Source organism: Orbicella faveolata, unplaced genomic scaffold (genome assembly GCF_042242905.1).
Source record: "Orbicella faveolata isolate gen_17 unplaced genomic scaffold, um_ofav_v1 contig_25, whole genome shotgun sequence".
Lineage (NCBI taxonomy): Eukaryota > Metazoa > Cnidaria > Anthozoa > Scleractinia > Merulinidae > Orbicella > Orbicella faveolata.
The window spans coordinates 15,860,475-15,888,471 of record NW_028301553.1 but is presented as its reverse complement, the minus strand read 5'-3'; the positions used below and the strand labels follow the sequence as shown (position 1 = coordinate 15,888,471).

General features: G+C 40.8%; 3 protein-coding genes, 3 long non-coding RNA genes and 1 pseudogene across 7 annotated transcripts; 5 read left to right on the top strand and 2 right to left on the bottom strand.

The window, feature by feature from the left end:
• Positions 1–4,220, top strand: LOC149109145 (uncharacterized). The gene is made up of 4 exons (XM_089294597.1): positions 1–577; positions 2,480–2,572; positions 2,755–3,085; positions 4,004–4,220. Exons 1-4 carry the CDS (start codon positions 1–3, stop codon positions 4,218–4,220), a joined length of 1,218 nt encoding a protein of 405 aa, XP_089150723.1.
• A 3,428-nt stretch (positions 4,221–7,648) lies between these two features.
• LOC149109144 (uncharacterized) lies at positions 7,649–9,213 on the bottom strand. Its single transcript, XR_016208594.1, has 2 exons — positions 9,129–9,213; positions 7,649–7,683 (listed from the first exon to the last, which is right to left on the bottom strand). It is a non-coding gene; the product is annotated as an uncharacterized LOC149109144 (long non-coding RNA).
• A 176-nt stretch (positions 9,214–9,389) lies between these two features.
• On the top strand, positions 9,390–10,828 carry LOC149109143 (uncharacterized). Its single transcript, XR_016208593.1, has 3 exons — positions 9,390–9,617; positions 9,871–10,219; positions 10,692–10,828. It is a non-coding gene; the product is annotated as an uncharacterized LOC149109143 (long non-coding RNA).
• LOC149109142 (uncharacterized) lies at positions 10,535–11,723 on the bottom strand. The gene is made up of 3 exons (XR_016208592.1): positions 11,561–11,723; positions 11,363–11,477; positions 10,535–10,733 (listed from the first exon to the last, which is right to left on the bottom strand). It is a non-coding gene; the product is annotated as an uncharacterized LOC149109142 (long non-coding RNA).
• Positions 11,724–14,428: 2,705 nt separating this feature from the next.
• Positions 14,429–16,242, top strand: LOC110052753 (melanocortin receptor 5-like). Its single transcript, XM_020758920.2, has one exon. The coding sequence runs from the start codon at positions 14,571–14,573 to the stop codon at positions 15,549–15,551; it is 981 nt and encodes a 326-aa protein (XP_020614579.1). The 5' UTR covers positions 14,429–14,570; the 3' UTR covers positions 15,552–16,242.
• A 1,649-nt stretch (positions 16,243–17,891) lies between these two features.
• LOC110052722 (ectonucleotide pyrophosphatase/phosphodiesterase family member 5-like) lies at positions 17,892–20,092 on the top strand. Its single transcript, XM_020758881.2, has one exon. It carries the CDS (start codon positions 18,199–18,201, stop codon positions 19,768–19,770), a length of 1,572 nt encoding a protein of 523 aa, XP_020614540.1. The 5' UTR covers positions 17,892–18,198; the 3' UTR covers positions 19,771–20,092.
• Positions 20,093–22,518: 2,426 nt separating this feature from the next.
• Positions 22,519–27,463, top strand: LOC149109141 (uncharacterized; annotated as a pseudogene). The gene is made up of 2 exons (XR_016208503.1): positions 22,519–23,917; positions 24,188–27,463. The product of XR_016208503.1 is annotated as an uncharacterized LOC149109141 (transcript).
• Positions 27,464–27,997: the final 534 nt, after the last annotated feature.

Below are 27,997 nucleotides of genomic sequence, written 5' to 3'. Positions count from 1 at the left end.
ATGACTGTCAACAGCGAAAACCTACTGGAAACGAAAGTCCTGAACACCAAAACGAAGATACGTCTTGGTTTCTGGAATGTAAGAACAATGTTTGAGGCAGGGAAGTTGGCACAGGTTACCAGAGAGTTGAGACAATATAAACTGAATATTCTGGGGGTGAGTGGAACGAGGTGGACTGCCTTGGAATCTCTAAAAACCAGCACAGGAGAAACTGTACTCTTTTCTGGTCGTGAGGATAACAATCATCGTGAAGGTGTCGCCATAATCCTTCAGAGCGGGGTGGAAAAATCGTTACTTGAATGGAAACCAATCAGTAGTAAAATAATAAAGGCCAGATTTTGTGGAAGACGCACCAACTTCTCTGTGATCCAATGTCATGTTCTCACGAACGACGCTGATGATGATGTAGAGAAGCACTTCTACAACACCCTGCAAGCTGAATTGTCGAAGATTCCCAACCAAGATCTACTCCTCATTACGGGTGATATGAATGCAAAAGTCGGCACAGAGAAAAACAACTATGAAAAAAATGGGGAGGCATGGATGCGGTCAGGAGCCATAATCGGGGACGGAGACCGTAAGTCTTGGTATCCGTGCGCATCTATGATATGGGACAACTTTGCTATTTTTAGAACAAATTGCGCCATCCTGACGTCATATATCCGCGCGGATCCACGCACATGTCGGGGGCTCTCGCGTGGATGTTGTCACGTTGTGTGATCAAATGGTGAGAGTTGCGAGATTCTCCGGCAGATTTTTCACAGCGATGGCAGGGAAGAAGCCAGGGAATAAGAACCAGGGCTCTTATATGTAGTTTTATGCTCTGAGCTAATGGAAAAGGTGAGTTTGTCAGGGTCGAAAACATGACTTCGATTTCGCGCTGTGAATGAATGCTCGCGCTAGTTGTACGCGTAAGCTTTTGCGCTTGTTCTATAAAGAAAAGTTATGTAAGAAAAGTCTTTACTCTGGTATCGAGTTAACTTGTGAGTTCCCCAAACTATGCTAAATCATAACCAAACCCTGTTTTGATAGTTTCTTATTGTTTCTGTTTGTTTGGAGAGTTTGCAAGAGTTTTTGAAAGGAAAGTCTGACGCGTACAAGTAGCTCATTTGCATAGTGCAGCGCGTGCACTTTCAAGTCCGAGTCGGTGTTTTCAATTGTCAACAAATCTTGACAAAGATTTCTTTCGCTGTCTTTTGTTCCGAGATGCTGCAACAATTTTTACCAACGCCAAAAGGTTACTAACATCATGAGTGTTTCTTTAACTGAACATAGTGAAATTTTACACTGCGAAAATAAAATAGACAAGGAGTTTTGATAACTCAACCAACAAAATCGAAATCTTTATTCAAGTACCGTGACTATTCGAGTTGATTAAAGAAAGCTGATTATTTCTGCTGTATTCACATATTTTAAGCTTAGCTTTTAATATGTTCTCAAACATTTATCAATCTTAGACATATTTAAAAACTAGAGATGCATGAGTTCAATGTACGTTTTCACTCGAAAGTGGGGAAGTCCAATTTGTCATGTTTTACTGACTATGCAAAACACGCATCGGCGGGGCTCTTATTCATCGACAACAGACAATTTATTGGATTTTTACACAAACAAAACTGAGCAACATCTACACACATAAACTTTATTGTCGCTTATTGGGCCTTGATAAAACATCGAGCGTTGCTTACAATTCAGGCGAAACTCAAACTTGCAATTATTTTCTTTTACTGTTCGGTCGAGGTAGACTCTGGTGAAATCCTCGCAAGCGTGTGGCAAGAGGAGGGAAACTTTGAAGTTCTGAAACGCTGCCATATCCAAATATATACAACTAGTGTTTTGCTGTGTTTTGGAAAAGCTGTTAATCTTCAACATATGTGAAACTTAGAGTGGAGTAATGTGGAGCCCTTGTAAAAGAAGCTGCGGAACACAACTTAGTCAGTGATATAAAGCGGCACAGAACTAAATTTGACACTGTCTTACTTCACTCAAACTGGAGCAGCTTACGACGAAAACACTGAAGCAAAATTCCAACAGACAGGAAAGTATTGAGTTGTGGGCCAAAAGCATCAAACATTTCGGGAATTTCGGACGCCATTTCCCCGCGCTACATCCGCACAAATCCTCGCAGCATGTACGCGCGTCTGCCGCACTTGATGGCGCAATTTGTTCTAAAAATAGAAAAATTGTCCCATATCATGGGGACAGTCCCAATACTAGAAATGGCGCGCGCTTACGGTCTCCATCCCCGATTATGGCTCCTGATGCGGTGTAATGAACAGTAATGGTGAAATGCTAGTGGAATTCCGCAGCACCAACAACTTGGTGATTGCAGGTGTTGAAGGCGACAAAGACGACAAATACAGGACACGTTATGGGCGTGCAATCAGACGTCCCAAGAGACTATAGAACATTTAAATTATATGCGAGTGGGTGTAGGTGTTAGTTGTTGTTGCGTGTGTGTTTTTTCTGTTGCTTGAAGAGTCGGATCACAAGTCCCGATGTAATACTGCCGGATTAAATTGCTATGTCGAATTCTGCGAGTGTTCGTCGTTTTACTGGACCCGTACAGGAGGTAACCATTTCCCAAATAAAACCATCCACAAGCTGACCTAGTGTTCCCCAATAGTACGAGACAAAAATCAAATTGATCACTTGTTAATTAATGGCAAGTGGCGAGGCTCGCTGAGAGATGTTAAGGTGCGGAGAGGGACAGATGTGGCTGGCGACCACCACCTTGTAACTGCTGAAATAAAGCTGGAGTTAAAACGGAATGGACCATACCACCAGTGAAAATGATACTACGATTCGACGTCAGTATGGTGAAAAACCATGCACTGAAGAAGACCTTCATCCAACAATTGCGTAACAGATTTCAAGCCCTGACTGTTGAAGTGAATGGAGACGGTGCAGAAGATGATATACAGGGAGACGGAGGGAATGCCATATACAAGCACTGGAAGAATGTAGTGAATCTGTATACTAAGTGCAGCAAAAAGACCATTGGTTGTAAGAAGAAGCGGCGTAAAGAGTGGATAACTCCAGGGACATGGACTGTGATCGAAGAGAGAAGAACTTTAAAGAAAAAGTGAGCTGTCAGATGCAAAGTCAAGGAGGCTTAAAAAGAGTCTAAAAGCCCAATACCAAAAGACTAACATCAAACTTAAAAGGTTAGTGAGGAAGGACAAACGCAACCACCAAGATGAGCTTGCTAATGCAGCTGAGAAGGCAGCGGCAGACAATCAACAAGGGGCGCTGTACAGTATCACCAACACCATATATAAAGAGGATTTAGAACTAACACACTGATCAAGGAGCTGTTGACGACACACAAGGAGCGGGAAGCTTAGGTGGGCCGAGCATTTCAAAGAGACGCTAAGCAAAGACCTGATGCACCAGTTGGCAATCAAGGAACAACAGCAGACTTGGACATCGATACCAACCCGCCATCCAAGCAGGAGGTCGTCTCGGCTATTAAAACGTTGAAGAACGGAGAAGCATCTGGTTTGGACAATCTCAATGCTGAGTTATTCAAAGCAGACCCCAACTTAGCAGCAGAAATCCTCCTCCCACTCTTCACTGAGATATGCAAGCAAGAGAAGATCCCACTTTACCGGACCAAGGGGGTCATCAGCAAGATACCTAGGAAGGGTGGTCTCTCTGAGCACAACAACTGAAGAGTGATAACACTGTTATCTGTTCCAAACAAAATTTTCAGCAAGATCTTCATTCAGCGCATAACATTAACAGTCGACTAAACTCTCAGGAACGAACAAGCTGGTTTTAGAATAGGCAGAGGGTGCACTGACTAGATTATTTGTTCTCAGGAACATTATCGAACAGTGCTCAGTATGACAACCCAGTCTTTACATCAACTTTATTGACTTTCGTAGAGCTTTTGGCAGCATACACCGGGATAATCTCTGGAGGATCCTGAGGGCCTATGGCATTTCAACTCATATTGTGAACATCATTCAGCTGTTTTACCGTAATTTTCTCCCTGCAGTGTAGTTACCAGTGACATCTGCCTTGAAGCTATGTCCGGGGTACGTCAAGGCTGCGTGATGTCAGCCCTGCTTTTCAATATTGCAATTGACTGGGTGTTCCGACGTACCACGGAGGACCAAGCCAGAGGGATCCGATGGGCGTCGCTCTCAACGCTTGAGGACCTTAACTATGCCGATGATATAGCTCTGTTATCACACACACATCAACACATTTAGGAGAAAACAAATAGGCTTAACTCCTTTGAGTAACAGGCTGAACTGGCAATTAACTGTAATAAATCGAGGGTTATGTATGTTGGAAACAGAGTGGCGGAACCTGTAAGAGTTGGGGAGCACAACTTAGAGTTTGTACACACTTTCAACTATCTTGGAAGCACTATTTGCTATGATGGAGGCGCCGGCAGTGACATCGGCGAGAAATATAGACTCAGCAAGGCAAGATCAGCCTATTGCGAAGCTGAAGCAGGTTTGGAAATCGAGTCAGTATAGCACAAGAACTTAACTTAAGATCTACAGAAGCTGTGTACTGTCAACACTACTTTATGGCTCTGAGGACTGGAGGATGGTTAAGCAAGATCTTGACAAACTGTCCAGCTTCCACACAACTTCCCTGCGTAGAATCCCTCGCATTTTCTGGCACAGAACCAGCTCAAATAAGAATCTTCTACAACAGACTGAACAGGATGAAATGAGAACAATCCTGAAGCAGGGGCCTTTGAGGTGGATTGGATACGTATTACGGAAGGATGGAACTTCTATCGCTAGGACTGCTGTACATTGGACACCAGAAGGAAATCGGAAAAGGGGCAGACCAAAAACAACATCGCGCAGGACAGTAGAGGAAGTGTTACGACAACATCATCTATGTTAGAACACAATCGAGAAGGCCGCATGAGATCGGTCAGAATGGAGGAGCCTCGTTGCCGCCCTTTGCGCCAGCCGGCGCTATGGGGATGACTGACTAACTGACAGTTTTTCCCCGCCTTCTGAATCCTTATTGGTCAATTCACATTTTACGCGCGCCAGCCGTATGCAAGGCTGGTGGTGTGGCGGCAGGGGAGAGATGTTAGCGTGCGAGAGGTTCTGGGTTCGATACTGGCGATGGGTGGTGAAATACAACTGTTCATTCAAACCTGGAAGCCCTGGAAAATTGAATTTTACGAGAAGAGACGATCAGTCACTCTTGTTAAGGTAAAAAAATAAATTAAGAACCGAGCTTTTAAATATCTCAGTAGACTTTTATAGAGTCAAATCGCGTCAAAAGAAAAAACGACCGAAAGATCATAGTTAGCCGACCTTTAGTGAAACGGCAAAAGGAGCTACGTCACGGTTTGCGCATCTTAAAAAGTTTAGCCTAAATTTTTCAAATTCGTCGTTTGTAATCCGTGTTAATCTTCTGCGTCCTTAACCATCCTTGTTCCTCTGTGGTTTATTATTATTATCTCTTTGTTGTTTTTCTATCTTAGTAAACTATTATTTTCAGGTTTCCTTCGATTAAAGATAATTTTGTACGTGGCCAAAACAATTCAAAATACCATGACTGGGCTCATTCAAGTCTTTTTCAAGTCAAGTGGCCCATCAACTCTGCTCTTTTCTCCAGTTTCTGTAGCACGAAGCAACTGGGACAATTTCCCCTCTCCCTGGATGGGACGCTGTAGTCCTTCGCGGGGTTAGGTTTCAGAGTCTGTTCAAGGCAGAATTAATAGTTAGTACGCCGTTAGATATATATACTATGAGATACTACCTTCACTGGTTTCGTTTGTTTGGTTTGGTTATTTTTGACTAATTGTTAGATGTTGTTTCATGGGTTCAATAAAATCACTCTGATAATAAGGAAAGTTAGATATAATATTGAAGTAATGACACAAATTCAAACTAATTCAAGATTATGAACTATTGAAGACGAAAGACACAAATTACGAACTGTATTCTTATATTCATAAACGTTCCCAGGATAAAATGAATTTTTTTAAAAAAAATGTTGCTTGTGTACAGTCCACCTCGTGACGTCATGGTCGAACTCTTTCGCATTCATAGGTTGAAGATTTATCTACCCATGGTTCTCCGCTGATGCGGCTTCGCCGTGGCACATTTCCCTTTCGTAAATGATTGTTGCCATTTTCGCGACACCTAACCTATTAATGAATTTTTTCTACTAAATAAAAGCCTGAAAAAGAAAAGTAGACAGATTTAACCGATACATACAAGACATTTCTAGCTGTTTCTGTTAGGAGCCCATGATGGGCTACTGTCTCTGTATATTAAAATATTTAATCGCATCTGTAACAAAATTCTCGATTATGTTGTGGTTGGTTTTCTGCGTGCCTATCTGTTTCGTAATAGACCATATTCGTATACCCGGTATTGGACTGGAACTAGCCTGAAACTGAGGCTAATGCAGGCAGTATTTTCAAATGCAAATGAAATTAAATCTCTTTTAATATTCCTGATCCCCTGCATGAGCCTCCATTGCAAGCTGCAGTTGTAGTTCCAGTCCAAAGAGATTACGAATATGGCCTATTGGAGTGTGATCACGTGGGTGTCCTATTTGTGATATCGAACTTATCGTCCATACATACAAATTTAGATAGACAAGCAAGTCGCACACACGATGGCTGAAGGGTCTACATAAAATTTACGGATATTGGCAGCGCAGTTGTACTTTTGCCAGTCTTGAAGTGAATTGAATGAGCATTGTCTGAATTGAATGAGCACTGTGAGAGCACTGTATGAGCATTGTATGAGCACTGAAATATACTGTTTACAGTAGAGATAATGAAGTCAGGGTACGATTCATTTGCAGTGTTCAGTTTTTTATGAAGTTTTGGAAATGTGCCGTTTTATATTTTCTGTCAACGAAAGAGTGGTTGTGATTAAACAATCGATAATCGTTTTGTCAGGGTAAAGACAATACGAATGTTCATTCATGACAAATATACGGTTTAAACAACAAATTAATTTTAGGTGAGGTAATTAGCGGTTAATAAGGTGTCGATTTCAGAGGGAGAAACTTGTACTTTGCAGCTTGCCTTTGCTGTTTGTAGGATCAGCGGAGTGCTTTTAATTTCAGCTTTTAAACGAAGATTTGGGGGTGGATTTTGGTCTATCCAGTGTCAGATAAATTTGCGCTCACGGGCAAACTCATAATAACATATCTTCGATACATACAATTTTAGATAGACAAGCGGGTCGTACACGCGGTATGACAAGTCAAGAGAAAATGATTTTCTCTTGGACAAGTAAATGGTTAAAGCAACAAATTAATTTCCGGTGAGGTAATTAGCTTTGCAAATATCTTTAAAGATAATAAGGTGTTGATTTCAGAGAGAGGAACTTATCAGCGGAGTGCTTTTTATTTTAGTTATTTAAAATCTTTCTTTTGGGTTGGTACATTTCGCAGACCCCTGGCACATGGACTAACAAGATGGACCTGGTACATGAACTACTTGAATGAGCCACCAATGGTCTACTCTTAATGTAAACCCCTAAAAATTTAAGAATCAGTTTGTCTGCTTATGTTCCAATCTTCTAGGAACATTTTTTAAACGTCATCGCTTCTGCATGCATTGCGTGCCGTTTATTGTAGTAGCAGACTTGCACGATGTATATATTTGACTACAACTACCAGAATTCATTTTCTTAAATTATTATTTTAATTTTGAAGGAGCAGCGGGGTTGCCTTAAGGTTACAGTATACCTTCAGGGGTGTCTCGCGCGCAAGCGATGTAGCGCGTGTAGTTTAAGCTGTAGATACCTAAACCCGTATATCAAATTAAAGCTTATGGAGTGGATAGGAGTTGTGTAGGCCTGTCAACCCATTGTTATCACTGTTGATTTTTACCAGGCAGGCCCCGTCCTATCACGTGCGAGTACAAACTTAATCCAATCACAGCATGTGAGTCCAAGGTGTACATTAGCTACACTAAAAACAAAGGATAAACATACGAAATGCGTGCAAAATACTCTACGCAGCCCTCCAAAACTTGGAGATATGCCGTATAAATGCAACGCATAACTGTCTTACGTTTTATCCTTCAATTCAAATCACACATGCTGGAGAAAATAAGCGTTATAGCCATCATAGAAAACACAGTGTCAAGCTGTGTACAATAGGATCGAAGACTTTATGCCCACCATTCGCTAGTGGCAACACTACCAATCACAATCAAGAATTCTCGATCCGCCGAACGAGTATATAATACCAAAAAAATATGCCAGGTGCGGAGTGTTACCGAGTATTGGTCTCTACCACTCCTTTCTATCGGCAACTGATGAGATCCAGAAGGATCGAAACCGCGGTCTTGCCTGATCTACAAGGCTACGAGCCTCCTAACAAAAGAGGGACTATTAACGGTCTCCAGAAAACCTGACAACATCGCAAATAAAAGCAATGACAACCACAACGTGGAGCTGGATGAACAATCATAGGAAGAACTCCTAAATTCAGAGCTTTTGCCTGAACAAAACCACACAATATCATAAGCAACATGCTAAACGGTCCACAGACTTGCGCGTGAACACCTACTTTTGCAGTTCCAGAACGAACAAACTGGAAGGACAAAAAGCTCGATGAAATTGATGCAAGAAGCATAAGAACGTCTCTCTAAGACAGACTCATGGCTTTCAACAAGGAAAGCTACAGCTATCTCTGGCGAAGCCGGACAAAGATAAATATGACACCCGTGATAACAAGCAGCATAACTTGCAACAGTAAATCAAACAGCCGGGCCCGGCGAAATAATACAAAATGCAAGTAACCAACATGCTCACGGAATATTTCAAACTTTGTCCCTCCAGAGCTAATATTTAGAGAGCTTAAAACATATCTTGCAATCAAATGAGCTAAAAAAAATAGCACGTGGCCAAAAACAGAGGTGTCAAACTCAACAAATTACACGCGGATAGCAGCGGAAACCACGCAGACCTATGACCTCTAACGGCTCTACTCTGGTGAAATGTCCTCCTAAAAACAGGATTATTGCTTAGCGAAATATTCAAAGATCCCCCTATCGTACAATACAAAAGGGGCAGATCCTCAAAGATATACTAGTTCGAGCAAAACTCTCAAAGCGGCTATGACACGTGGATAGGAGTTGTGTAAGCCTGTCAACCCATTGTTATCACCTTAATAGGAGAGTCTCTGTTTACAATATTTGCCTCATTAGCATAAGCGATACAGTTGTTGATTGAGCTTCAAAAACATTAGTTCTGAATATTGAAAGGGCACAGCACGATTAACGGTCCCAAGGAATTATTTGAGCGCGATGTACTGAATACTTTTTGTGCGACGCGGGTTTAAAAACTCAAAACTTTACGAGAATTAATCAGTCCGGAATATCCCGATAAATTGGGACAGTCATGACGTCATGAAGCTATTGTTAGCAGGGCAAATGGCGGACCTTTTATGCGGACCAAGAATATATGTTGTTTCCAGTCTCGCACCCCGTCTCGCATAGAGTCTGGCCAGCATTATCCAGGACTTTTTCCGACCAAACGTTGAGAAGGAGAATAAGCGGCCATTTTGGTAGTGGGAGAACGTTGACTGTCTTCTAATCATTGAGTTTTTTGGTGTCAAGCGACGATGTAGACGCGATTTTGTGGCCAAATATTAAGGTTAGTAAAGTGTACGCGTTATTTTCTAGTATTCACGTATTTTTCATTGGGCTGTGTATATTTTTTACTGGTTCTAGTGTTGTTAAAGTTTCATCATGCCAAATTACACGGTTGTAAACAACGTCGATATTTTGGAAACTCTCTTTGAATTTGAGGCGTTACAAGCGTACCTGAACCGCTGTTGTTATAAGGCTCGAGTAATGCATCGTTCCTTCATTTTTATGACAGTTGTTTTCAATTTCTCTCTCTTAAGTACATGGAAGAGCATACTCGACTGCTCGAGTCACTTTGCCGAATGTTTGGGGAAAAAACAAAGGGAAAAGAGAGGAAATAAGACGTCGCTAAGTACGCGGACGAAATTAAACAAATTTGGGAGGTCTCTGTTTTGGTGGATTCTCCGAATGTGCACCCCAGTTTTATCACTGGAGAGCCAGCAGCCTGTTGAAAACCACCTACAGCACAGAAGTGGCAGCGAAACAGACAGGCCAGGGGTACTGCAGTGGTTCCCTGTAAATGGATGCTATCAGTATCCCAAGGAATGGCACAAAGGGTAGAGAGATTGTTTGTGCTCATTTACCAGACGTTGAGGGCCATGCAAACATGTAAGGTAAGGTTTGTAGGGTGCATTGCACTCTTTTTTTTTTTTGGCATTTTTTAAAAACTATACACACTGCAGCTGTTCATGGTAGATGATGATTCTTTTCACCTCCCCATGAAGCTTGAATGTACCAGAAAGTAATGTTTTTGCAAAATAAATTTTATGAAGGCAAAGACTAAAAAGGTACGAGAGTTTAGAATGTAGTGTCGAGTGTTGAACATTACTAATTGTGAAACCAATGCAAAACATTAATTGGTTGTGAACAGGAAACATATCAGTTTGGTTCAGAATATGTAATAAAAAATAGAAAACATAAGAGTTATCAGACCACTTGAGGGCAATCTCTTATTTAGTGAGACTAATGTGGTAACTACATTCAAAATAAATTCATATATTAGAACGAAAAATACATTTGGAATAATATTGACATCTGTAAGCAATGTAATAATCTTCTAAGTGCTTGTGATTTGTTTCAGGTCCTGCATTCTGCTAAGAGGCAAATTCAAGGTCGAGAGTACCTAAAGAGTGAATAAAATAAAATGGATTTCACTTTCAAGACTGAATTTGTTTTGTATACTTTAAATAAATATATAATAAAACCTTGGGACATGTGGATGGATTGTGAATGCTCCCTTGTCAACCTGTCCAGGAATTATATTTTGATATTTTTGGGTAAATAACTTGTGAAAGTCAGCAATTATATGTAAGTTTTCATAATTTAAATGTGGAAATCAGACATGATATCTTTTAGCCCAGTAATAAATAGATACAAGAAATATTTGAAATAAATACCAAAATGGAGAAATTTCAGATTTACAAAGAATATATTAACAGAATTTTTGACTACCCCGCTTTTGACAACACTAAAACTTTGGATACATTTTTTCTAGCTTAGTTTATTTTGTATAAAAGAACAAGAATTTCTCACTCGTATGCGTTATTGAAAATTCTGTTTTAATGATGATTTCATTTCCTCGATTTAGCCAAAACGTATAACATTTTGGACATCTACAATTTATCTTTGCTGGCATTTAAGAACATGCGCGTGCTGTCGATTTCGGCCCGATAATCCCTAGATAGGAGGAAAGCCTCAATTCTCATATCGATCATTTCTGTGCTTAGAAAAAGGCAGAGTACAGATGCTTACCGATTGTACGGTCTCTTTCCAAAGAATGATAACAGCAGCTCGTCAAACGTGGCCCGCATTACGTTCTGTGGTGCTTCCTTCGGTCCGAGGATAATCGTTATCTGGGAAGAATTGTCTGTGACATGGAACGCGAACACAAACTTTCCTTTTATTTTATAATTTGGACAGTATTTAACTCAATTCGAGATAAATATATACCTCCTGAAGGCCCGCATTCATGGCATTGGAAAGTATTCGCGACTCTCCTTGTCCGCCATCTTGAATCTCTTGGTTTGTTGTGCAACACAACACTCCAATCAAAACACGCATTCTCATTGGTTGAAACGTGAGTTTCGTGACATCACAGATGTCCTAATTTATCGGGATATTCCGGACTGTTTAATAATGTTTGAGCTTGTTAGTGCTTTGCCACCCCGAAATTTTGCAGGTTTTGAAAGACAATTTCTCCTCGAATATTAAAAAATTCACCAGTTATTACGTTTTACATGCTCTTTTTAAAAATAGGTAAAGTCTGCATACGAGCCAAGTGGCCCATCAGGTCGGAGCTTATCCTGGTTTCTGTAGCATGAAGCGACTAGGAGTATTTCTACTCTCCCCTGGATGGGATGCTAGTCCATCGCAGGGTTACCCCCAGCATTAAGTTCGCCGGTACCCATTTATACACCTGGGTGGAGAGAGGCACTGTGAGAGTAAAGTGTCTTGCCCAAGAACACAACACAATGTCCCCGGCCAGGGCTCGAACCCGGACCGCTCGATCCGGAGACGAGGGCACTAACCATGAGGCCACCGCGCCTCCCATATTCGTACCTAGCGTGATGCCTTCTCTGCACAAAGTCGTATGTTAATGAGGAAAAATGTAAACAATGATATCAGCAAAGATTCGCGTATTAACATTTGTTTGTTGTTTGATAAAGTAAGAAAGTCTATAGAAACCCATTTCACTAATAATAATAATAATAATAATAATAATAATAATAATAATAATAATAATAATAATAATAAGGGTTCACAGAATCTAAGCCTAGAAGTTGCAGTACAATATAGGCCGTAAAGCAAAACGCAAGAATTAGGTCAGACATCTGCCATGGAGATAATGTATGAGGCCTTTTTATCAGTAGGCTACCTTAAAATATTTACATACAATTAACTGTGTAAAACATATGCAAGCAGCTGCAGAAATTTGGAGAAGAAAAATAAAAAGAACTGTATAAGAAAGAAGAGACACATATTGAAAAATGTATAATAGAATTACTAGAAGAAAAAATGACAAATATAATGTGGCCTCTATGATGATGGGTTATTTTTCGCTCCGGTGCATGAAGCGGCCTTTGCGTGCAATCAATCGCCACTTAAGGTGGCTCCATAGGGTAATCATTTATGGCGTTGCGCGCGCAAGTGTTATCGTTTTGAATGCTGTTTTTGCATTCGCTTTCACACTTAGTCCTCTCAAACTTATTACATGTAATAAGCAATGATTAAATGTGTTTTGCTATCATCTCTGTCAAAATTTTGGGATTTAGTCTTAAATTATTAATGCCCAAACAAAAGTATTTTTTACTGTTTTTATGGCTTTATTTGTGATTTTCATGAATTTCCTTCGGTGAAATCTTCCAAAATTTTTAAAATCACATCGCTTCCAGCGGGATACGAATCTTAAACACGAAAAAAGTAGGGTTTGTAAAGGCAGTTTTTTCGATATTTTCAAATTTATGTCTTTTACCGCTGCAAAAAATCTGGTCTTATACATTTCCCTGAAAAACGAGCTCCGACTAAAGTAAAATATTGTCTACCAATCTGCCAAATTTTACGGAATTTCACCGAAGGAAACGCGAGAAAATTCACTGTCAGTTTTGCTTTTTGTGCTCATGTTGACGTAATAAAATATCGAAAAACACTGACGTTTTCCTTTGAGCGCGCGCAGATTAATTCCTCAGCGCTTGTGCGATCGTAAAACTATAGGGAGCCACTTTAACAGGCTTTTTATAGCTCGCTAATGGCTTTAAAGATAAATGCTATAGTTCAAATAAAAGGCAAGCCTAAGTGTCTAGACACGCGTCACAAAACTTAATATCTTGTTGTCCTTGTAAATGGCTCCAACGTTTGCCTGATTATGGCGGTGGTTTTATTTTCAAAGGAGGATGATAAAGTTTATAATTTAAGAAGCAAGTAGAAGCTTATCGATATTACAATGCCGGCGCAAACGCGGTCGTAAACTCGTTTTTCGGGTTCAACTGCAGTGACAGCTGAGCAGCTAATTTAAAAAACGTTTCACAGCCATCTGCTGTTCATTAGAATACCTCGTGTACCATTCGTTTTGTTGTAAAACTGACATTGAATTATTTCCGGCCATTCTATTAAATTAATAGATATAACCAAAGTTGAGCTTGTTTTAAATATAATTTTTGGCTTCCCATTGCGATGTTCCGAAAAGCCTGACCGAGAATTCGAATCGGGACTTTTTTGTTATGCAAATAGCAGCTTAGAAGTTCAACCTAATTTTCATTTTTTGCAAAACAACAATATTTTTCCTAACAAAGTGAAGTACAGCTTTGTCTAAAGGTAGATAACAAGGTGGATAAAACCGAAAATTAAATTATCAAAGCAATAATATTAAAAGAAATCTGCATAAAGGGCGAACCGTTTGACTTTTGTGGGGGAGGGGTTGGGTGATTTGGTATAGGCATGACTTCTTGAATCCCTCTCACGCACTAGGATTTTTTAACTTGAGCCGTGAAAATGCATGATATTTTTTTCTCCGTGTAACATGGTTTTTTCCGCTCAATGGAGGTGAGTGAATGGTTTTTTCCGCTGTGTTCGTGTGTACGAATATTTGTTCGGTAAAAAAATATGCGTGCAGGGTATTTCTTTTCAAAGTCACCCAGTCCCTCCCCCTTGAAATTCAAATGGTCCCCCCTGATCTCTTCATAGTGAAACAAGAGAAATGTCTCTTGAGTGAAATTATTGAATAAAGAATAGTATAGAAAAACCGCATCTGTTTTGGACCTTTGTTTTCTTGACAAGAAAACAGGTGGCAATTTTTTTTTTACCATTTTTATCGGCCCAAAAAAGAAAGTGGTCAATTTAAGCAGCTTTAAACCCTTAAAGATCTTAAACCGTCTCGTCCGCGACTGAAGACTAACTTGCGCGACAATTTACGGTCAGGCTCAACATTGCTCAGTCAATTCTTGTATTAATTTCAGGTTATGCAATGGCAGAATTCTATTCAACGTACGTTGTTAACTGTGTGATCAACGCCTTGTCTTCCTGCACCGCCATCATGTTGAACATTTTAGCGATCCACGCCATGAGAAAAACTTTATCGCTGCCAAAGCCTCTGAAAGCACTGCTTCTAAGTCTGGCTGTTTCTGATCTTGCTGTTGGATTAGTGGCTCAACCTTTTAACATCGGAATTATGGTCATGCTGTTAAAAAACACGCTCCCCCCTAGTTCCACTGGCAAGTTGTATTCCTTCTTCACACATATATTTAGTTGGACCTCATTCTTTAACGTTGTGGCCATAAGTGTAGACAGGCTCTTAGCGATTCAGCTTCATCTCAGATACCAGGCACTTGTGACTCACAAGCGTGTTGTTGCAGTGGTGATCTCAATATGGGTGTTCAGTATAATTCTTTCATCTATACTGACGTTCCGTTTCATCCCAATCAACGAGATAACCCTTGTAGTTTTAGCCGTCACGATGGGTCTTTGTGTTATTTGTACAGCAATTATATATTGCAAAATATATATCACTGTGCGACGACACTCAAAAGAAATTAATGGTTTGCAAGTACCTCAGCAGGAAGAACGGAATGGGGAACGAGTAAATGCCGCGAGGCAGAGAAAATCTGCCGTCGGTACATTTTACATTTATCTTGTATTTTTAATTTGTTATCTTCCAGAGTATTGTAGGTTACTTCTTACTATTTTGTTGCTGCACAATGCAAATACCATTCCCATGGTTAGATTTTACTACTTTTCTTGGACTCTGTTGTTTCTTAATTCGTCTTTAAATCCTTTAGTTTACTGTTGGAAGATGAGAAACATTCGACGCGCTGTCATGAACATAATGCGAAGCATGTTTTCCAAGTCACAAGGAAATAACGCTACACTGAACAGCGATGAAGGCCGGACCAACAGTGTTCCACTGGCGGTTTATTCACGCTGCGACAGTTATACCGTAGATATGTGATTTTTCTCAATTAATCAATTTTTCCTTTTTTATTTCTACTGTTAGTCGGTGAATCTTGCTTGAAACCAAACTGATGTATCACGTTGTCATTTTAAGGCTGCAGTTGCAGTAAATATTTTAGTATTTTTAACTTAACGGCTAAATTGAAAGTCAGTTCAGATTTTCTTTGTACTTGCATTTACCCGCAAACCGGCCGTGCGGGGCCAAAACGGAATATGAATATTAAATACTACATTAAAATCGTTAGAGAATTAACAGAATTAACAGTCGTTTTTATAGAATACTATTCTTAATTAAGAATTTATTACAGTCGTTCAAACTCCTGCAGAAAGGCACACAAGATATGCGATTATTTGCTAATTTTGAAAACTGTCCAAACTAATTCTTAATTTGGATACTCGATGTAAACAAGTAAGTTAGAAAGTTCCGTACGCAATATAATAAATTAAAACAGGTAATACCAGAACATCGTAGATGGTAGCGAAATTCAGATTGTGAAATGTTGTACAAACTAAAATATATTCTTATTTAGCATGAAAAACCATTTTACACCTGTATAGTATACCTCGCAATATAATAAATTAAAACAGGTAATACCAGAACATCGTAGATGGTAGCGAAATTCAGATTGTGAAATGTTGTACAAACTAAAATATATTCTTATTTAACATGAAAAACCATTTTACACCTGTATAGTATACCTCATATCTACTGTTTCCATTCTAAACTATGGACCTGTCCTCACTACGTCGGAGAAATTTGAAAACATAGCATTATTTCCGCGATGGTTGGGCCTACCGTCCACACTATAATCCGTCACGAAAACGGAGCTTTTCGAAAACGCTCTTTAAACCGGAACAAATAGAAAACGCCGCTTTGCATTTTAGTATTGTGTGGACAGAAAACATCTTGAAAACGGAACTTTTCGAAAACGTTCTTTAAACCGGAACAAATAGAAAACGCCCGCTTTGCATTTAAGTAGTGTGGACAGAAAACATCTTGAAAACGGAACTTTTCGAAAATGATGACATCATAATGATCACGTGATTTCCCTGTCTGAGTTTTCCTCAAACACAAATCCAAAATGACCGGTGTTTGTTGCGTTTTCAAATGTCTTCGGCGTAGTCTGAACGGAAAACATTTGATACGTTTTCAGAGTGAAGGCACCGTTTTCAAATTTCTTCGGCGTAGAGTGGAAGGGGTTCTGTGGGTTACTGGTAACGACCGTTAACCCTACCGGTCGTTCAGCCCCCAAGCCGATTAGCCCCTAGCTGGTTAGTCCTAAACCAGAAGTCGATTATCTTCCGTTCACGCTTAATAAAATCGACAGTGTTTTCGACTTCTGGTTGGGGGCTAATCGACTTCTGGCTGGGAGCTAACCGGCTAGGGGCTAATAGACTTGGGGGCGAAACGACCGGGGGGGAAGGGAAACGAAACGACCGGATATTGATGAAGAGAAAGACAGTAAATACTCCATGATGGCCTTATTCCTAAAGTCAATCCTTCTCAATTTGTTTAGATCACTCCCGCCTTGAGAAGTCCCTGGGGAATCAGAAGTAATCAATCCTGTGATGTAAATTCTACCCGCGTGGACAGCCCAACAGGCTTTGTAAGCAGCCTCCGCGATAACATCAACGTAACGCAGGTGATCCTGAATTTTATTTGTGGGAGGACTGGTTACCAATGATATCTAAAAACGAGTTTAGAGTGATTACCTTGAGATAAAGGCTGATATGAGATTATTCCCCTATTTAATACCCTTCATTCTCTCTGCACGGATTAGCTTATTGCTCCAGTTTAATTTACTTACAATATTTCATGCTCAGCTTTGCGAAACACATCTGCTGAGGATCCCTGAAATAGATCAAACTATGACCGTTTGTAATGGCGAGCACTATAAATAAGGGGGACATTTATGTGTCTAGATTCATTTTGTTCAAAACAGAACGAGTAATCTACGGCCTGAATTTGGGAAAATGTGCCCGGCTCTAGAGCCTGCAAATGTTTTCTCTCCTAAGTTGAAATAACAGAGGAAGTTACGTTTTTCATGCATTTTCATATAATGAAGGCTACAAACGAGAGAAAGAGCGCATTTGAGCAACAGGGAACGAGTGCCCGACGAACGAATGGGAACGAGACAAGAAAACCTCTTTCCCAGGCCTTTGAAAATTTCTCTTCCAAATTCACGGGAAAAGCCCGGGAACGAGCTTGTAATGTTGCTTCTTTCAAGCTCGGCGGTTGCACCCAGAACCCCCGCTGTCTCAAGGTTTCTGTGATTTCAAAAGACTCATAAACAAAATCCAAGAGAAGATATCAAAGTTCGGTAATAAATGCTCATACCTCAGGTTTTTCGACTTCAACAAGGTCAATTGTTTCGTACCTGTCAATTTTGACTTCCAGATCCGTGTCACTCCCCTAAACGGGTCATTAAATGACTGATTGATTTCATTCATGCACCTTGATTTGCATGCATGCAGCTTTGTTTATCTGTCATACTGCTTTAACAAATTCTTCGACCGCAACTAATATCAGCTAAAATATGTAAATTTGACGTTTGGCGTCGTGATTTTCCTGCTAGGTGAATTAATGAGCAAATGTTTATATATGTGGACTCGCTTTGGGAGGGTTTTGCAGTTACCGTTGCAAGATGTTCGCCCGAGAGCTGCGATTTGCGCTCATCGCCTTTCTTGCTTGCGTCGAGTATGTTTCAGCAGCAAGCAATTCAACTGTTATTTTGATTTGCCTGGACGGATTTCGCTGGGATTACATGGGCAAAGCGAACACGCCGAACTTAGATTTCATAGCGAAAACTGGAGTTCACGCGCCCTATGTAAAGAATGTGTTTCCAACGGTTACGATGCCGAATCTGTACACCATTGTCACCGGGCTATACCCAGAGAGTCACGGGATTATTGCAAACGAAATGTTTGATCCTGTATACCGAGCTGTGTTTAACAGCAACAATAACGAAACAAGATGGTGGGATGACGGTGAGCCAATTTGGGTCACAAATCAAAAGCATGGTTTCAAAAGCGGTACAAGTTTCTGGCCAGGCTTCGATGTCGCTATTCGAGGCTACTTTCCAAGCTTCAGTACAAACGGAACGGAGTATTCCAAGCCATTTGCTTCCAAAGCAAACCGCATGCCAGTTAAGGAGAGAATTGACACAGTTATAAAATGGCTAACCACAGACAAACCTCCAACCTTCGTAGCAATTTACTTCTTGCAGCCTGACACAATTGGTCGTGAGTACGGTCCGGACTCGCCTGAAATTGAGGCCGCTATCAAACACTTTGATAAAAATATCACTGGTTATCTCTTAGATCAGCTTCGACAGGTCGACTTGTTAGATGAAGTCAATGTTATAGTCACTTCGGATCATGGAATGACTGCATACAATACAAGTAACTTCATCAACTTTGATGACATCGTGAACGCAAGCACCTATGAAGTCTTCTCGGGGAATAAGGCGTTTTTCACCATCCAGCCGCACCCAGGAAAAGAGAGCTACGTGTACGACAGCCTCAAGGAAGCAGCGACAAAAACCAAGCTCTTCGAAGTGTACAAAAAGGAAGATGTTCCGGATGACCTACATTTCAAGTACAACAGAAGAATCGGTTCAATTGTCGGCTTACTTAAGGAGGGTTGGTATGGCCGCAGTTCGAAACTGCCACAAGGAAATTATTCGTACGGCATAATACGAGGGGAACATGGATACAGCACCACGATTAAAGACATGTACCCCTTCTTTATTGCTCGCGGACCCGCATTCAAACAGAACTTTACCACCCAGCCGTTTGAGATCATAGACATCTACCCTTTGATTTGTCACATACTTGGAATCGAGCCTGCGCCAAATAACGGCTCATTGGCTCGCGTGAAAGGGCTTTTCAAAGACAAAACGGATTCCACTAATGCGCCCACCGAAAGCACAACAGAGAAACAACGGTCTGGAAATAAAATCGTGAAAATCGCTGGTTTTGTAATTTTGGGCTTCGCAGGCCTTGTGAGTCTCGTTGCTTCAATCTTGTTAATAATTCAATGGTGCAAACGCCAAAACCGACCGAAAAAGCTCACCTGGCAGAATGAGGAGGAGGACGAAACTGCCGCCAACACGGTAAATGTCGATCATGCAGATGACTTGGCAGCGAATCAAGAGGAACCGGTCGAAAATAACGATGAAACGGTAGCCTTGCGAGGTCAAGAGATTCAAGTTTAAATCTGCGGCGACGAACACGCCCTCCAGGATCAGTTTTAAAACTACACCGTTTCGTTTCGTATTCGTTCTTTTAATGACTGGCTTAAAAGCTTTAGGGAAGGTAGCATTTGAGAGTTAAAGATCCAACTGTGTTGCGAACGAAAAAAGGTTCCCTTTGAGCTAAAGGAAGTATTTTAATTTTACAGTCGATAAATCTCTTAAAATATCTGAGAGAACGGCTTGCACCTGTTTTGCATGTTTCGGAAAGATTGAAAAAAAAAATTAAGAGTGGATGTCTCTAAAAATCAAAGAAAAATAAAAAAATCGCGGACATGGTCAAAAATTCGTTTCGTCCCATTTTTTGTCTACAGGTAGCTATAGGTACTAGCTAAAGTGAAACGAGGTTAGTTTGTGTAAATATTCATTTTGACGCGAATAAACCGTTATGAATTGCATGATCGAAAATGAGTGCGTGCGAGCTCGAAATTATGCAGTTTTCAGGCCGACCTTAGATGAACTAAAATGCGACAGCAGGAATTGTCTAGCTATAAATATATACAGTTGGCCTTCCTTTACCAAGATATACTGATATTTTTTGTATTGTGTCCTTCCTGATGAAACCACGGGTTAATTACCAGAGGACGTCTTCGCCATTTTTAGTTCACGTCAAACCCGGCCTAATATATTGTGGCAAAAGTGCATGTGGTAGTGTCTCAAAATTTCCAGCAATACTATCACGAGGGCTTATAAGGTAGGTCTTCAAATTTATCGTTTCATTTTTCTGGTATCTTCTACTGTTTCAATATACCAACCAACCAAACTTCGGTAAAATTGTAAATGGCGCCATATTGAAATGAACAAAATCAACATTGCAGTGACACAAGCAAACCATTGTTTGAGTCGCAGCCGCACTTAGCTTGTTATGTTTGCTTTGATATCAATAGTTCCTTACCTTAGAAATCTTTTATAGGCCCTTATTATGTCACTTGGAATATTCTTTCGAAATACTGTCCTCTTCAAGTTGGTATAAAGGGGGCCGACCGACGCACTCAATGAAGCCACTGAGCCGGTGATGAGTAAACTTTAAAAGTTACTTGTTTTCCTCATTTTCTATAGCGTGTCGCAACCCAGTTTCATTTAGTCTACTTTGATCCTAATTTTGGCTTTTTTGACGTCCCACACACAGAGGATCCCATACAAGCACGGCAGGCACCGCTAGCGATTTGCACAGGTTCCTGTCTGCGTGTGGACTGCGTGACATGTGATAATCTGTCACGTAAACAGATCAACTAACAATACATTCTGCAACACGAATACAAGCTAAACAAAAATATTGCCGTCATGAACAAAAAAGATACAACAAAGAAACAGACTTTACAAAATGTCACAAATTTAAAACGTACAGTGAAAACTTCATGGAACGAAAATAACGATTTAATTTTCCCACGGGATACAAATGTAACCAGTTAACGAAAGTAAACAAAAAGCAAAAGCGTAATGATCGTCGGTGAAAGCAACAAAGATAACGGTTGCTTTAACTCCAGCAGAAAAAAATGTCTTGTTCTTTCCTTGATATTGTTGGTGGCGTTTGTGGTGCAGAGGAACGCGCAAGGCATCCGTCCACTCAGACAGTATCACTGTCATCGTGCAGCAAGGATATCAGAAGCCACAAGCGTTTTTTACAGTTTTCAGGTGTTGAGACAGAAATAGAACTTATCTTAGCGAAAAGCGGGATTTTCGTGAAGCCCGTCAATTTTTCGGAAATGACTGTTTGCCCGTTACATCGATCAAGCCTTGGAATCGGATGGAGAAGAGCCAGTAGATTATGTTCTGTGCCTCAGGATGTCTCCGGTCACAAAAAGGAATCTGAAAGAGTACCTGCAGCAGAAAGGGGAATTAGTTTGCAGCACTCAATACACATTTTTGAGCTTACAAAAAACCTCGTACCCGTCGGATCAGGTAAACGATTACAATGTTTATTCTCACTTTATGCAAGGATAAACATCCGTATAACTTCTCATTTCACGCAGGGTACTTGGCGGGAATCACAGACTTCATATCCTTACTTCAAATCACTTCACTGCCGCGTAAAATAACGCCAAGTTTAACAGCAAAATTATTTTCATGTCTCACGAGTTTTCAGGATTTTTGCAAATACTTTTACGTCGAAATCTTGTTCAAACACTGGCATCTACTCAGCATTTTCACCTTCTTCAAGACTTATTCAAAAGGGGAACACTCGAATTGAAATATTTTACAAATATTAGAATTCCTTCCAACAATGCTCCGGAAAAAAAGGAAAGGAACTTAAAAGACTGACTTGTGAAAAGGTAAAATACAGATTGCGTAATCAATTTGAGGTTTGTGGGGCTTTTTTCCTGGGTTAGGTTTGTACTTTTGCCACATTCAGAGCTATTTGTTCAAGGGGGATGTGTAAAGTAGAAAAGAATAAGTTAATCCTTTCTCTCCAAATATTAAAGGAATTTGTGTACGATGTCGACAGTCTCTGGCAAAAACAAAAAATCAGTTAGAATCGCAGGAATTGGGTGCCACAGGAGGAGTAGAAAACATCACAGAAGGTCTATGTGGTCTAAGTTTGGTGAGTTTCTTCAAAGTGTTTATGAAAAATTTCGATCCAATATAGTTAATGAAAGTGGAAAACCTTGACGCATTCTCTGAATTCTCCCTTCTCTGCCCTTTTCAGGGGCTCAACCCACGCGGGAGAAGGGCGTATCCAGGATAACTTGCATGCGCATCCTCAAAATGCCGCCATTGCCGCCCGTCAACGATTGGGCAAGACCATACATGGCACAAGAATTGGAAAAGCGTGCCCTGCCCGGATAGCCAATCACATCCCAGAATATAGCCAAATAATAAAGGTTTTAAATTAATATATGGCTTCTCAACTTTTTTCTAAATGCTCCAAATGGAAAATAATACTGAGTAGTAACTGGATAAAGATATCAGGATAGGTTACCAGTCAAATAAATTAATTATCGAATATTACTTTCCAGCTCGCATGCGACTTGCGCTTTTATACACGACACCCCGCGCTTGCACACGGTTGATCTCATTTTGAAGCCATCCAAAGCAATGTGTCCACTTTTTTGTCAGGTTGATGAACAAGCGAGTGACTTTAATATTCCTGCCATTACTTGTCCTGTAACTGTTGTTGATGAATAACTGCCAGAAGGTTCCACATCCAGACGGCAGAGCCTTTTTTTTCCGCAAGAAGATTCCGAAGAGAGTGATGAAGGCTCCAGTCTAGACAACGAGTCCCAGGTGCAGCTTAATCGCTTCTTACAGCTTCGAAACGTCAGTCCAGTACGTCACACGTTATAAGTGCCGTGGAATACAGCGCACGAGCGTACTAAACGCAGATACTTACGGAAAGCTCAACAATGTATATCTGCAATGCTTGATGTCCTGGCACCTGAAAATTCGCAAGAACTGTGGACGGAGCTTTGTGATAGTCATTTTGTAAGCAGAGAGAATCAGGTTGTGGTCGAAGGCAGAAGCGAAAAAGAGACGGAGCTTCTTAATGCATTTGCTGAGAGCTACTTGAACGCGCAACATTGGAGCACCAGACGACAAATACTCTCATTGATGGCAGATAAGTTATCCCTTAAGGAGATGAGAGAGTTTATTCCAGCCGTTACTAGCTATCGCTACAACATTGCCCAACGCCACAGGCTGTTACCTGGAAGAGCTGCTCCTCTTCCAAACCAGGAGAAAAAGAGAATGAGGATTGAACCTGAAAAATTAGAACATTTTGTTTCTTTCATAACGAGTCCACACGTAATTCAAGATGTTCCTTTTGGGGAAAAACTTCAGAAAATTGTCAACTGGCGAGATCATAAAAACACCCAATGTGATCAGAACAATGATACCAGAGCGTATTGTCCAGCAGTATCAACAATGTTGCTGTGAAACCAACTTTGAGCTTATGAGTAAGAGAACCCCACAGAGAGTTTTGGCAGTGTGTTCTTCATCTGTTCGCAAGTCTCTTCAAGGACTTGATAACTTTTCAGCACAAGGAGCGGACGCATTTGATCATTTAGAGAAACTCGTAGACAAGCTTGTTGACTGTGGCAAGACTCAGCAATGGGCGAGGGAAATTAAGCAGCAACTTCGTTTGTCGAAGCAGTACCTAAAGGACGACTATAAGGTGGGTGCATATTTTATAATTATTCGTTGCCTTTGCGTAAGTGATGTAGTAGACTTCTTACTATGATACACGGCTACCTTTTTCTTTCTCTCCAAGTCCTTTTTATGCTTAATTCACGAAACAAGAGTTTGCAATTCACTGTAATACGCTTACACACATGTATACAACGCCGAGAATCGGTTAAGTAATCTTTTTGAAATGTCGATGCGCATGCGTTGCTTTGCAAATATGCACTGAATCACGCGGTTGTCATTTTACTTTTTTTTTTAGGTACATGCAGTGGAGTCCTCAGAGGTTCCCGATCATTGTCGAATTTATGCGCTAAGTGATCCAGGCAATGCAGAATTTCAGGGCTCCTGCGACCATCTCCACAATGAGTCATGTGTGCAGTGTTATGAGTTAGAGGAAGTCATGCGTACCATAGAAGATGAGTGATCAATTGCGTTTTCGTCAGCAGAAGATCAAGCTGACATGCTGCATACTATCAAACAGGCAAGGGATGATATCATTAGCTGGAAAGCCCATCAGCTACGTTCAGTCCACCAAGCTGAGGCAAAGCATTCAGTTTTAGCCAAACTCGAGAGCCGATCGGTGCTGTTAGTCCAGGACTGGGCAATGAAATATATGCCCCGAAAATATCGAGAGGCACAGTCAGATTGGTTTGCGAAGCGAGGATTGCCATGGCACATTAGCGTTGCCATAAGACGGTCAGAGGGCTCTGAGCACTTTGAATCGCAGACACTTGTTCACGTATTTCAAAGCTGCGCCCAAGACAGTGTGACTGTGGCTTCGATAATGCTTGACTGCCTCACTACCCTGAAAAAGGAAATTCCAGACCTGGAAATGGCTTATTACAAACAAGATAACGCTGGCTGTTATCACAGCGGAAATTCAATCATCTCAGCTAAGCTGGCCAGTGATGCAGTAGGAGTGGCTGCTGTAAGAAACGACTTCGCGGACCCTCAAGGTGGAAAGGGGGTATGTGATCGCAAAGCAGCAACAATCAAAGGAGACGTTGGAAGGTACGCAAACGAAGGCAATGATGTCATCAACGCTTTACAGCTCAAAACAGGCATTGAATCTGGCCAAGGAACCACAGGAGTGACCGCAAGCTATGTTGCTGCCAAGCCGTCAAGCACCTTTAATATCAAATGGGATGGGATAAGCTTACTCAACAATTTTGAGTACGATGAAACTGGCGAACGAGTGTGGAGAGCATTCAATGTGGGTTCCGGTAAAGTAGTGCCATGGGCAAAGTTCGAAGGAGTCATGAAGCAGCCCGAAAAATTGGAAATCCTAGAACCCCCATCGCAGAATGTAAGTGGTGCACCGCCGTTCAAGATTGTGAGACATCGACATATCAAGAAAAGCTCTGTCAAAGCAGATTTCTCAACTGAAAACGAAAACCAAGATCGAAGCAGCACTGGTCAAAATAAGCCAGATGACATGCTTTTCCCGTGTCCAGAGGATGGATGTGTAAAAGCATACAGTCGCTTTGCAAACCTCCAGACACACCTAGATACTGGAAAACATCAAATGATGCTCGAACAGGAAACTCTCTACGATAGAGCTAAAAGAGAATATTCTTCCAAGCAGACGGAGGGATGAAGTCGAATTCCAAGCATTCAAGTTACTGTCCAAGCAAAGAGTGACGCCTTGCCGCCTCTTCCAATGGGATGGGCCCTGAAGACAATTAAGAAAAAGGTGCGTTTTACAAAGAAACAGACCGAATTCTTAAGTGACCAATTTCAAAAAGGGGAGCAAAGTGGACGGAAAAGCAATCCACAGGGAGTTTCGAAAGCAATGTGCTTAGCAAGAGACCAGGCGGGGGAACGCCGATTTCAACCTGATGAAGTCCTTACGTCGCAGCAGATTAGTGGCTATTTTAGCCGTCTTTCAGCAAAGAAGCGATTAGAAGTTACAGCCGCCGGTAACGAAGCAAAAGCTAGTGAAGTCTCAGAAGTGGCCATGGAGAGTGCCGACGAGGACGAAATTTCGCCGATGCTGAGAGTCATCTATCTGCTGTGTGTGCAAATGTGATGAGAGACGTGGCTATTCGCCATCCGATTGTATCTTTCGACCTTAACATCTGCGAACTTGTACAAAAACGTACACTCACAACTTTAAGAGTGGATAGGCTAAGAGACATGTGCATCGACCTTAGGCTGGATATTTCTGACATTGCACCTCAGAAGAGGAAAAAGCCATACATCGCACGACTCACACAATTAGTCCAGGAGTGTACCTGCACTTCCAAGTAACTGAGCACTATACGTTTCACTAATAACTGATCCGCTGATTATAAAAGGCGGTGCGTATACAATTTTTAAGAGGGCGTTGCGTGACAGCAGAGTTCTACATATCGCATTTCAGTCACTCGAGCTCGCCACAATTTGAGGCGTCTCTTGCAAGTTATGTTGACGAGTTTCAGTATGTTCGAAACTGGCGAGTGCAGAAGGCGCAGAAGGGATGTAAATGCTCGAATTCATGTTCACTGGATGCGAAGCAAACGTAAACTAACGACTGTGTGGCAAATTTAACCTGTTGTGTGCAATTCAATTGTTCAACCTGTTGTGTTCAGAATTATGCAGAATTATGGCGCGATTCACAGGGTAGGAAAAGTCGAAATTCGTTTCTCCTGTCTCAGTATATGAAAATAAAGTGTAGTTGTAGACATTTTAATATGTTTCTAATCATTTCAACGGCCAGTGAAGATGTAACTGACCAAAACAGTTATTTGTGTACAACGCGTTTAATTTTGTTATTATGCATCTCATTACGGCGTCACAGTATTTAACCGAAATACGGCCGGTGGTCATCTTTTGATTGTCAAAGGTCCCAAAGAAATAAAACCCAAATCGTAAAGAACTATCTTTCAAGGCTTCTTGGTAGTGTTATTGTAAACTTTGAGACACTACCACATGTATTTTTGCCAAGCTATTCTAGGCCACCTTTGCCTTAATTTCAAAAGGCCGAAAATGTCGTCTCTTAACAGAGACGTAGCTCCTCCAGGAATAACACGAGACAAAAACTATCACTTTTTCTCGTTAAAGCAAGTCCAACTCTATATTTCTATAGCTAGAAAAGTCCTTCTGTAACATTTTTGTTCGTATGACAGCTGCCCGAAAAGTGCATAATTTAAGGATCGCGCTTGGTGAAATTTGAGCAATTGACCCGCCGAAAGTGTTCAACGGTTTATTCCCGTTAAAGTGCATATTTCAAACATCTAACCCCAGTTCCGTTACTTTACTATATAAGGCTACCTACAGGCAAAAAGTGAGCCAAATCGATTTTTGGCCGTGTCCGCGATTTTTTCGATAATCTTTGATTTTTACTGACATTTACTCTTAAAGTTGCAAACTTATGGTTATTCACGTGTAAAAACGGTTTAAGAAGAGACCATTCTGATTGGTTTACGTGGCATGATTGACAAAGGACAGCGAAATATTGGACAAATTTAGCATTTGATGGTTTTTCTAGAAAAAATACAGAAAGCAATTTAAAATTATACTTATCATACTAATATAACTGGCCTCGTTTGACATATTTTTAGACATGTGATCTTACCAGAGACAATAATATAAACTATAACTAGTTGTTTTGTTAAAGTTTAATTATGGCTGCTCAGACCCTAAAAGTTCGAAATTTGACGGTCGATGGTCGAAGCAAATAATATAATGCATTACTTATCATACAATTAAGCAAAGCTGATTCCACGTATAGAACGTAATGCGACAGCGACGTTATACAGTGCAAATTGAAACCCAAATGCAACGGTGAACAGCTGTTTCGACCTGGTCTGGTCTCGTCAGGATACCAACAGCTAGTATGTTCGTTTACTTTGCGGTGCCTTGTCACATTTACACATCACTGACCAGTTTTCGCAAGCAATTCATTATTCATTTTCGGGCGTGTTCCTCTTATTTCACATTTCTGTGAGGAAGTTTGAGAAATATTAAATATTCCTGTGTTTGAAAATTAAATATTCAACACTCCTTTATGAAGTCAATAACTAGTATTCAATATTCATTATTTCTATTTCCATTCCTGACTGCGATGGTAATTAATTTGCTTTGACGC

What these genes read in the sequence shown, in the direction of transcription:
- LOC149109145 (XM_089294597.1), top strand. Translation starts at nt 1, where the DNA reads ATGACTGTCAACAGCGAAAACCTACTGGAAACGAAAGTCCTGAACACC. An exon ending in CATAATCGGGGACGGAGACC is followed by an intron (nt 578 to 2,479) that starts GTAAGTCTTGGT and finishes TGTTGCTTGAAG; the next exon opens with AGTCGGATCACAAGTCCCGA. An exon ending in AGAAGAACTTTAAAGAAAAA is followed by an intron (nt 3,086 to 4,003) that starts GTGAGCTGTCAG and finishes TTCTCCCTGCAG; the next exon opens with TGTAGTTACCAGTGACATCT.
- LOC110052722 (XM_020758881.2), top strand. Translation starts at nt 18,199, where the DNA reads ATGTTCGCCCGAGAGCTGCGATTTGCGCTCATCGCCTTTCTTGCTTGC.
- LOC110052753 (XM_020758920.2), top strand. Translation starts at nt 14,571, where the DNA reads ATGGCAGAATTCTATTCAACGTACGTTGTTAACTGTGTGATCAACGCC.